Source organism: Phoxinus phoxinus, assembly GCF_949152265.1.
Source record: "Phoxinus phoxinus genome assembly, chromosome: 14".
Lineage (NCBI taxonomy): Eukaryota > Metazoa > Chordata > Actinopteri > Cypriniformes > Leuciscidae > Phoxinus > Phoxinus phoxinus.
In genome coordinates this window covers 9315191-9327280 of record NC_136889.1, presented here as the reverse complement: position 1 = coordinate 9327280, position 12090 = coordinate 9315191, and the positions used below count along the sequence as shown (strand labels likewise).

Here is a 12090-nt window from a genome sequence, read left to right as displayed (position 1 = left end):
TGTTCACGTTGGACCTTGTATATTGCAACTTGAAGCTATATTTAAACTATATTCCTTCCTGACTCTATCTTAACTCAATTTTAAAAAGGAAAGACGGATGGCTAAAATTGTATTTGATATAAGCACTGCACTGAATTAAATTTAGCCTATCCAAACAGATTACTATTTTAAAGTCTTTCCTCCACTTAAACTGCTTTAGATTGATTGTGTTACACAAAAGTGCACAGAGTTTTTCATCAAGGCAACGTGCCTCAGGTTACTACTTTTTGTATTTGGTGCCAAAAGTGGTCCAGCTATATTAAATAAATTGCAGGGTGAACCAATAACCTCTACACTACCAGTACCTTAAAGTACCCTGAAGGTATGCATGCTTGTCCTTACGAGGTGAGCTTGTTTTGTTGGACAATCAAAAGCATCTAAATATACCTGAACTAATCATGTCCACGTCTATGACTCACCAATTGTAACAAAATAAGTTTTTTATAAGAGTGTGTCAGCGTGTGCATCATCATCATATGACTAGTGTCCTGTGGTGAGTGCTTGACCTTGCAGTGTTCTACCAGGACGCGTATGAGGTGAAAATATGAGCAGGGGCGCCACTTTTCAATGTGAATAAGTCTTCCTCAGAGACACATTAAAGGATCAGGAACTGATGCATAAAGTCTTGCTTTAAGATGGACCTGGGGAACTGCCTGCGACCCAAGAGACAAACATATTAGAAGGACTTCAGGACATCAGTAAAGAGGAGAATTACCAATGAAATCAAATATTACCACCAACACTAATTATTTTTGAATTAAGTAGTACTACTTTCGAGATCTAATAGAGCGTTTGGACCTGGTAATTGTGACACATGCATGCAAATGAATGGAAGTCAAACAGTGGACTGAAAAGTGTATGTGGCCACCCCTTAAAAACGGATAACAAAAAACACAGTCTGAATCCAAAATCGCCCCCTAAACCCTCCATCACTAATTCCCTACGTTAGTCCACTAGTACAGTTCACTTGAATGAGTGAATGTAAACGAGTGAGCGAATTCGGACAGTGGTTGAGTGTACATCGGTTGTACATTTAATTGTTATTGCTGTGCAATGTGGGATAGAATGAGTGCACTCGATTTCATCCAATGGTTTCAGAAACCACTACAAATGGCTGTCCTCTCAAATAGTGCCCTATTGGTAATTTGCACTATTTGAGTGTATAGGGGTGATTTCAGAATCAGCCACAGTGCCACACAGTCCAATTCACATATTTTAATGAATCGTTCCATATGACTCACAATCTCATGAGTTAAAAGTTTGAATTAGTCTGACAAATCCTTCATTGAACGAACAAATCCGCCAGAGCAGCTATTAAATGAACAATTGACTCACCTACTCAACACGTTTCAATGAATCACTTTACTAAAGCCGTCAGGCTGCTTTTGCATGCTGTGCCACAAAAAAAGCTAAATCTGTATAGCTCATAATCATGTCTTTGTGGATCCCCATTTTTATAGTTTGCCATTAGCCTTATGACTATTACCAAATTCCTAATTATGACAATAATTACAACAAAATGAAAGAACAAATGGGGTTTCCCCCCTCATATTTCATTTTAAAACATTTTTGCTGGTTCTTGAGATTAATTATAACTCTCTAGGTGGGTCTTAGCTTGAAAAAGTTTGGGAACCCCTGCCACGGTGTGAACAGTCCCAGATCAGCAGTTATTTCAACGAGATTTTCTTTTACCCACTCTGTTCCAAGACAAAGCTCCAGGGAGGCTGTACACTGCTGTTAGTGAACAGTAAATCACTTCAGATAAAAAGCATCTGCTAAATGACAGGTAATCAATATTTCCACAAGGTCCTGATTTTGAGGGAAAAAAGCTCCGCCCAAAACACTTTAAAGTCTTTACCCTGTGGATTAGCGTCAGTGGAAAATTGATGTTGGCTAATGATTACCAAGGTGGGGTTCATCTCCCCCACATATTTCACTCTGACTGATGGTGAAAGAAGATGAGTTTAGACTAAAGGTTTGCCAGTGCTGCCTATCTGCCTGCCAAATAAGCAAAATAAGAAACAAAGGGGAACAACATGCCACCAGCTGAACCTAAGTCATAAATCTTTGAGCTTCGCTCATATTTTAAAGTGGCTTCAGTTGCACCATCACACAACACAACCATCCCTGTGTGTTTGTTTGCCAGGTTTGTATTTCCGTTCAGACTTCTTCTTTTTTTGCCACTGAAGGCATGCTCGATTTGAGCATTGGCATGCTGACACGATATGTTGCATATAAGATTTTTTCATACCCATGGCATTAGCAAGACCTTTCTAGAGAAAATAACCCATTACCGTCCGCGAGGGGCTGGGGCGAGCAGGAGCCATGCATCTCCACTCTTCCACACCACAGAATGATGGGATGAGGAACGGGGTGGAGGGAAATCACTCTGGCAGATGTAATGACTCTGTAAAGAGCAGACATGACAACTGCTAATCAGCACAGCGAGCCCTAATCAGTGAAGAGAGCGTGTGAGCATTAAGGTTTCATATAGAAACACACACACACACACACACACACACACACACACACACACACACACACACACACACACACACACACACACACACACACACACACACACACACATAATCAGTTTCTCATCATGCTAATACCAAAGCCGCACACGCATCCGTACTGAACTGCAAATAATCTGTTGCTATATTTCTAGCACATTCTGTAGTCAAGCAAATCAAGCAGAAGGCAGCAGCTCTAACAAAAGCCTGCACAAATAATTTCCTTCCCATGCCGTCTTGTAACCTGGCCTTTGGATGCATGGATACGGTTGCTAGGCGCCGCCTAAAAGTGTCGCTAACGCTGCTTCGCACTATTGTTGCCATGGCAACCTGAAATGCCTCTGTCTCTCTCTTTCTCTCTCTCTGCCATCACAATAAGTCAACGAGGTTTGTGGCATTGTAATGAAAAACTGAGAGCACAATATATATCACCCAACAACAGTGGTTTGAGGTGGCGAGGGTCAAGTGGTGTATTTAACCACCAAATTGAGATCAGTGGAACAGTTCAGCAAGGTTGGATGTGGTCAATGTGTATTACGTACCAAGAGGTAGAAGGATGAGGTGCCAATCAGAAGGTTAAGAGTGAGGACAATACTGCAGATGACTAAAGTGGTGTCTGAAATCGAATACTTCCCTATATAGCATGCAAAAAACAGTACGCCAACAGAGTAGTGCGTCCGAATGCATAGTATTCGAAAAACAGTAGGCGAAGAGTCTCCGGATGACCTAATACTTCTGATGAGATTCTAAAGTGTGCATTTGCTGGACACTTTCCTATCCTATGAGGCCACTGAAGGGGATTTATGAATGGCAGTGAAGCTATGCAACTGACGCTGGTAGGTTGCATGGCGGATGTAGTACGTCTGAATATGTGTATCATTTCGATGGCTGTGTCACCCGAAGGTCGCATTTGTCGGCTGCATACATAATAGATGCTGCCTCATTTCAGTAAAGTAACCATTATTCCATCATACCAAAGTCATTAGGAAATTACAACAATTTACGCTTTACAACTAATAACGGTCAATTTTATAATGGTTACTTTTCTGAAATAAGACTTGATGACGTATGTGGCTGACAAATGTGACAGAATTTTGTGCTTCTCAAATTTTTTATTTGTGCATCCTTGTTTCTTTTCCTCACGTCTTAGCTCTCCACGACTTAGGATGCGAAGGAAGGATATAACTGTGTCGCTCATGACTCCTCAGGAAGCTTCCTAACTCCTCGTGGTGCAATTAGATATTTGAGATGTCCTTCAAGATGGGTGAATTCGACCGGTCTCTGCACATGCTGGAGAAGTGAGGAAACATCAATTTGAGTATAGAGAAGCACCCATTGAATTTCATTCATACTTTATAGAACATACTTTTTCTTATCGGTCGTGGAGTAAGTTCAAATTCAAATGTTGTACCTACTCAGACAACCTAACATTCACATCAACTTCTATTTGACCCATGAAAAATAAATGGATACTATATTTGTTTTTAGCAATATTTACCGGTAGTCTCAAATTATGCATTTAAAAACGTAGCCTACTGTGCTAGTAGCCTACCAGTGTAAATCATATCATATAACTTTGATAGTTTACATTCATGTGCATTGATATGTCTTTAAAAATGCTTAGTTTAGTTTTCTTGCACTATAGGCCTACGCCCGATTTCACAGACAGCTAGGGTTTAGATTAAGACTTGGCCTTAGTTTAATTAGGATTAGAATATTGACACAAAACAATGGCAGTGGCATTAAATATGTCAATGCAACTTGCCTTTATAGTTTAAACAACTCAAACATGCATTTTAGTCTAGGACTAAATTGTCTTTGAAACCTGGGGGGATAGTGTTTTAATACCATTTTGGTTGGGAAAATCATGTCTATACCTGCAGTGATAAAGACGATGCTCGCTGGCAAACGATGGACTGTGGCTAGGTAAAAAAAATCCACTTCATCTGGCGCCCTATTTGTTATAACCGTGTTGTTATAACAATATGCCGTAACGTTACTTTGTCAGGGAATGAGAAAGTGATCCAAAAGATTCAGTCCGTTGGTGAAGTCCCCTAGTCTGACTTCACCAACGGACTGAATCATTTGGATCACTTTCTCATTCCCTGAAATAAATGGCGAACCGATTTTTACTAACACTTGAATAGAACCGAAAGATTAATTTGCAAATTGGGTTGGTTCATGGTTCTGACAGTGACAGCCGACCCGACAGAAAGTACGGACACATGATGTCAAATGATCCTCAGGTCGTCAATAATACGTTAATCTTCCACGTCAGACGGGTTTATCAGTAGCCTAACAATTAAATGGGACACAACAAAAAAATCTGGCTATTTTCCAGCGACGCCCCTAGAACAGTGTATTAAATAACACTGGTGTAAAGCAATACAAGCCCGATTTGTGGTGTCAGGGCATGGTAGACAAAAAAACAACAATAATTTAATATAATAGCAATATAATGTACAACGCAGTTCGATACTATAATATAACAGCGGTATCTTCCTCAATACAGATCACAGCCTAAAGTGATGGTTTGACAAAACAACTCACAAGGTAATTCAATTTCCCCCCGGTCTCTCCCGGTCTAGGGTAATCAAATTACTCTTGAACCCGCCAGAGGGCGCTGTTGTGCCCAGCGCTTCAGCAACGCGCTTCTTCGGAGCCTTCTGCCAATGACAGCAAACAACCGAGAAAGGGAGGACGAATGTGTTGTTGTTTTGAGCTAAAACGGGTAAGATTCTGTGTGTGTAACATATTGGCGACGAAAAAATGCATAAATATTCATTACGATTATTCAAGCTAACGCAGATGAATTTTATATGTGGAAGTCGCGGTGTAGTGATTAACATTAGCTTGATGTGTGTTGACAACAGACTGCGGTGTTGACATACAGTAACGTTACATGAAGCTCTGTGGCAGCTCAAAATTATTTAGATATTTTGACATACTCAGAGGTCGAATAGCTTGTGTGTGTCTTTTTTTTCTTTAAAAGCAAATGATATTTTTCAGCCCAAATGTGTCTAGGTTAGAAGTCAACAATGCAATTTTATAATGTTATGTTGGCCTGGTTTACTTGTCATGCCACTGTTTTCACTTTCTAGCCCACTGTATTTTCTCTTCCTCTCAAACAGATTGCACGAGTGCAATGCAACAGCAGAGGGATGTTACAGTCTGTTTGTCACCACTGACTTCTGCATTGTGAGACTGACAGTAGTGTGACTGTAAAGGTCAGCGTGAGTGGCCGTCATGTCCGCAGCCTGTCCCCCGCAGTCTCCAGCTGTGGCTAAGACTGAAGTGCTGGTTGAGGACTGGTGTCCCATGTTGGCTGCGACCTTCGCTTACTGGGACAACATCCTGGGGCCTCGTGTACGCCACATCTGGGCCCCCAAAGGTCAGGGGTTGTCGCTGCTCAGTGATGGAGAGGTCACGTTCCTGGCCAATCACACGCTGAACGGCGAGATTCTGCGAAATGCAGAGAGCGGCGCAGTGGATGTGAAATTCTTCGTCTTGGCGGAAAAGGGAGTCATCATCGTCTCACTGATTTTTGACGGAGAACTCAAGGGTGATAAGAACACTTGCGCTCTGTCAATCATCTTGCCGCAGTCAGAGCTCAGTTTCTACCTGCCACTGCACAGCGTGTGTGTGGAGAGACTCAAACACATTATCCGCAAGGGACGCATCTGCATGCAGAAGGTTTTTGTTTCGAGTTGTGTACTTAAATTGTACTTGAATCCAGCTGTTGATTGTTTGTTTTTGTAATGGTTATTTGTCTGTGTTTGTGTTTTTTATCTTGTAGGGTTACAACATAATCTCTATGTTGTCATCTGAGATTGTTCCCATAATGGAGCTTCTCACTTCCATGAAGAAACACAGTGTACCAGAGGAGGTGGATGTGAGTATTTTGACAGTTTTCACAGTGAGAATTTAGTTTAGACAGAAAGTGATGAGAACTGAAGGAGATGTGAGCCGAACTCAGATTTCTTCTCCCATATATAAAAAATAGAATAATGCAAATAAAATAAAATGTTAATAAAAATTAATTACTAATGCAATAAAATAATTTAGCATTATCAGTATTAATGAGGCTTTTTGTTCATTAAAATATCAAGACAGTTGTATTGCCCTGATATTTTTTACTTTGTGCCCCCCCTCCTCCAAAAAAAAAAAAAAAAATATGACAGTGATTTTAATTCAGAAAAAATTAAAACATGCTCATCATTGAAGAGTGTATTCAAGTCATTGTATGTGTGATTTGTATTTTGAATACTGATATAAATCCTGAACAAAATAATTTGTGTCTTGTCACTAACCAATTAATGTAAATACTTATAAATATATTTTGTTTATTAAATATATACTGTATTATTTATCATTTAAAAATGCCATTGTACGAGCAAACAAAAACACTGATTGGTTTCTAAGGGTGTATCTTGCTGGAAAGATGCATAACCATCCTCACTCAGTAGCACATACATTTGATCTTTTTATGACAGTTTTGAAAAAGTTTTTCTCTCTCACTCTCACTGAACCGTATAAAGAAATAATTTTCCTTGTTACAGCTAAAGGACACTGTGCTCAACGATGATGATATTGGAGACAGCTGTCATGAAGACTTTTTGCACAAGTAAGACATATTACATCTTTAGTAGGAGTCAATGATCTGAATTGATTCTAGTAAGGTTTGTCATCTTTCTCTATCATAGGGCTATCAGCTCTCATCTTCAGACTTGTGGCTGCTCCATGGTGGTTGGCAGCAATCCTGAGAAAGTCAATAAGGTGCACATTCCTGCATAGATATTTCTCTACATTCACACCTTAGTATGTAAGTCAAATAATGATGTTTCCTTTTGTAGATCGTGCTCACGCTGTGTCTCTTCCTCACTCCTGCGGAGAGAAAGTGCTCTCGACTCTGTCACCCCGATGGCTCGTTTAAATATGACACCGGTCTCTTTGTTCAGGGCCTTCTTAAGGTATCCACAGCATCCCTCCATGGGAAACTTATAACTGCTGCCCATTACTACCCATAATCATTAAGGACTCTTCTCTTTCCCAGGACTCCACTGGCAGCTTTGTGTTACCCTACCGGCAGGTTCTGTACTCCCCGTACCCCACCACCCACATCGACGTGGACATTAACACGGTGAAGCAGATGCCACCCTGCCACGAGCACACGTATCATCAGCGGCGCTACATGCGCTCTGAGCTCAGTGCCCTTTGGAGGGCCGCCAGCGAGGATGACATCAGTTCAGACAACCTCATCAATGCCCAAGACTCCTACACCCCAGACTTGTATGAGCCCTACATACCTTCTTAGTCTGCAAGCTGTATTACGATTGGCTGTTTCTTACTGTCAGGATAACAAGCTCTCGTGGTCTTCTATTCAAATACATAGAATTGGTTATTATTGCAAAGTAAATCATAATGCAAAGCAGAGTGATTTTGTTTCATCACAAAGGTTTTTTTGTGTGTGTTTATCTGCTTATTATACCACTACTTAAATGTGAGAGGATAGAGATCACAGAGAGATACAAGATACTTCAACAGTGTTGGATGGCAGGGACAAAAGTCAATTACATAGTTTAGCGGTCAGTGTACAAAACATATTTGAGAATCCTCCGAATGTAGCGACTGACCAATCAGAATCAGAGATCCACCAAAATAAATGTCATTAAATCACAGAGGACCTGCTGAAATATTTGGTAACGCTTTACAATAAGGTTTACAAATGAGGTATCATGAAACTAACAACGAACAAACATCATTTTTACAGCATTTATTAATCTAGGTTAAATCTTAATTTATTTATAAATGTACTATTGTTCATTGTTAATTCATGTTCATACTTAATATATACTACAGTTTAAAAGTTTGAGCTCAGCAGAATTTTAAGAAATTTATTTTATTTTATTTTATTCAGCGATGTAGCAATGTCTTTAATTGATTATAAAAAAATTATATTTTTAGAAAGATTTCCACAAAAATATATTATGCAGCATTTTCAACATTGATAATAATAATATCTTGAGCCTCAAATCAGCATATTAGAATGATTTCTGAAGGATCATGTGATACTGAAGTAATGATGCTGAAAATTCAGCTTTGCCATCACAGGAATAAATTACATTTTAAAATACATTAAATTTGAAAGCAGTTTTTTAAAATTGTAATCATATTTGAGGGCACTCAACATATCATTCGCTCAGTATGATATAATCACGTCAAGTAGTCAGCTTCTGAACCTTATTTTAGAGAATTAAAAGCAGCTCTTAAAGTTTCTTAAGAGGATAATAAGAGGCTTCTTGAACCCTCCGAATTGCTAACTAATCTTTATGGCTTTTCTTAGGAATATATTTCAGGACGTGATGCACAAAGACATGCTTGTGAAGTCCTTCATAGATGAGGTAAGCCTGCTGTGACTCCTTTTTGACTCCCGTTCTTCCTCCACTTTGGCCTTGATAACGTGTGTGTGTGTGTGTGTGTGTGTGTGTGTGTGTGTGAATGCATCTTTGTTGGTTTCTAGGTGTTTCTGTTGAAACCAGGTCTATCTCTGCGGAGTGTGTATTTGTCCCACTTCCTTCTCCTGCTGCACAGGAAGGCCCTGACACTGCTCCGATATATTGAGGATGAGACGTAAGTACAGCAGCTTTGAGCTCACAACCTCACCAACCACTTTAGTCTAAGCCTTAAATGTTATGCCCACGGACAGTTGGCTGAACGTCTGATGCATATGCCACAAAATATGGGAAATACTTCGGGAGTTTCGAAGTTGTCTTCTGATTGGTTGAGTTCTCCAGAATTTCTGGGAGACAAGCGCTATATAAATGTAATGAATTATTATTATTTAACGGTCCACCTGGAAACAAAGCTGTCATGAACCCCATTATGTAAAAAAAGACAGCCGTCGTGTTTACAACTGTGACAATAAATGCTTATTATGATCAACTTAACGCTGTATTTTCAAACGTTTTTGAAGTTCACTGCAACATTATTGCGCCATTGTTGCAGTAAAACCTTGTACAGTGTTTTTGAGTGAATTGCACACTGGTCTGTCATTATAGGGTCATCGAGTTTAAATTTCCGTTCCCCTAAACATGACGCTGAACAAAACAAGCTGTGATTGGTTGCTTTACATGTCAGGCAGATGTCCTCTTGGAGTCCAGACCTTCTGCCGTTATTCTGAATTTTCAGTAACATTAAACACAATTTTTGTAGTATCATGTAAAGGTGGGTGATATACACTACCATTGAAAAGTTTTTGGTTGGCTGCATATATTTGATAAAAAAATACAGTAAAAACTTTTATTAAAAAATATTATTACAGTTTAAAATAATTAAAATTGTAATATTGTCTTTCTATTTGAATAAATTTTATATTTGCTGCTAAAGAAACATTTCTTATTATTATCAATGTTGAAAACAGTTTTGCTGTTTAATTTTTTGAGAAAACTGAGCATTTTTTTCATGATTCTTTGATTAATAGAAAGTTCAAACGAGCAGCATTTGAAATAAAAAACTTGTGATCAATTTAATACTCCTTGCTGGATAAGTTTAATTCCTTAAAAAAAAAATTTTTTTTGATTGGTAGTGTAAGCTAAGATTTATAGCATAATTTAACATTTTTGGTCAGTTTTATTTTAGCAGTTGCTATAATGAATATTGTGATGGAATTTTATCTATAAGTAACTAAAGATTTAATATAATATTTAGCTATTTTTTCTGCTCCGTGTTGCTTATTTCAATTCAAACGAAAAAAATGTGCACTCTTTTTTTAGTTAAACATGATCAAATTCATGATGCAAGCTTCCATGCATTACAATACCCCTTCACTGGCATACCTGAAACCTTTCTGCTGTATGTATTTTAAATTTAAGTTCGATTCTGGAGTGTATAATAACTCCTGAGGTAATTCACAAAGTACGATTGCATGTCCATGTTTGTCAGCAGCAAAGTATGCACTGGAAAAAAAAAAGTTTGCAGCGTTAGAAACAGTAACTAAGGGGAGTGGGAAGTGTATCACGATTATGTTGTTTACTGTATATCCAGGTAGACTCTTTGTGTGATATTGATTATTATTGATGATTACAGGCAGAAGGGGAAGAAACCTTTCAGATCTCTGCGCAATCTGAAGACTGACTTAGACTTAACGGTGGAAGGGGATTTGAATATCATCATGGCGATGGCAGAGAAGCTGCGGGCAGGCCTTCACTCCTTCGTTTTTGGGAAGTCTTTCGTTACCAGCATGCAGGAGCGTGACCTCCTCATGAGCTTCTGACCTCTGAACCCTGTGCTCATCACACCACAGGACAATTTGGGCTCTCTTGCATCTTTAGGTTCATTTAAAATATGTTTATATGTGCTTTTGTTGAAAGCATTCTGAACAATATCTGCTGCTGAAATGTCAGTTGGTGCAATTTCGCTTTGAAGTAATGATAATCTACTTAGTGATGCTGGTAAATTCATATTTGTCTGAAAAAACTTCTTGATGATCCTATGAGACACTTCTGTGACATGTACAAATGCTAACATAACATAAATTGGTGAGGTGTAACATGGCAATGAACAAAGTTGAAGTAATTTAATGACTTTCATCTTGTTTAAATTAAATACATTTAAAGTTTGCTTTAATTAAAATAACATTTGCTCTGTAATAACAATCCCTGGCCTTTTATCTATGATTGTCTGTAGACTTTACAGAATTCAGATGACGGATCTGTTATTTCGCAGAACCACATTTGTGGCTGGGAGACTTTTCTTTGTTCCTTAACTTGAAAAAAACTAAACTAAACTTATGGTTAATTAAATGGCTCATACTTTTGCATTTGGTTTGGGGCATTAATATAGGAAACCTGGTGGGAAAAGCAAAGTGCAACTTGACTCACTAATATCTAAATACAGTCAAATCTCTGGTGTACATTGTGCAAGGAAGTCAGCAAATAACAGGAAGGGCCCCATAGACATCTTACTTTCATTTTGAAGTGTTCTTCCACAAAATATATTACTTAACTGCTATGTATGTTATATATCAAAGAGACACTGCATTAATAGTAGACATCTACATGTATACATTTAAAGTTGCAAATGTGTTGACTTAATAAATTGTGCCTTTTGTTTGTGAAACATGACTTATTTTATTATACCTGTTAACATTTGGGCTTATATTTGATGAGATAACAGCACACTTCATTACTGTAGTCATGGAGGGTTGGAACAGGAAGTTAACACCTCTGTCTATGGTTAACACAGGACGGAACAGCAAATAGCCAAACCCTAAAAAAAAAACCTGGGGGACAGGGATCTAATACTTGTAGTCAGTTGTCATATTTGGAAATATTTTTGACAAAAAAATATATAGGCTACATATATATTTGCACATTTAATATTTGTGTAAAATGTTTTACAGCACTGACATAATGGAGTGCAGTGTTATATTAAGCATAACAATCCCATATTATTTGCTACGTTCTACAGACAATTATTGCCTGAAAAAAACGGTTTTAACAATATTTTAATTTAAGACCACTTTAAATAATTTGTT

General features: G+C 38.3%; 1 protein-coding gene across 1 annotated transcript; it reads left to right on the top strand.

The window, feature by feature from the left end:
- The first annotated feature begins 5066 nt into the window (after positions 1 to 5066).
- c9orf72 (C9orf72-SMCR8 complex subunit) lies at positions 5067 to 11672 on the top strand. The gene is made up of 10 exons (XM_079635833.1): positions 5067 to 5286; positions 5687 to 6248; positions 6352 to 6447; positions 7115 to 7179; positions 7259 to 7331; positions 7409 to 7525; positions 7609 to 7844; positions 8899 to 8956; positions 9076 to 9185; positions 10641 to 11672. The coding sequence occupies exons 2-10, from the start codon at positions 5802 to 5804 to the stop codon at positions 10825 to 10827; spliced, it is 1389 nt and encodes a 462-aa protein (XP_079491959.1). The 5' UTR covers positions 5067 to 5286; positions 5687 to 5801; the 3' UTR covers positions 10828 to 11672.
- Positions 11673 to 12090: the final 418 nt, after the last annotated feature.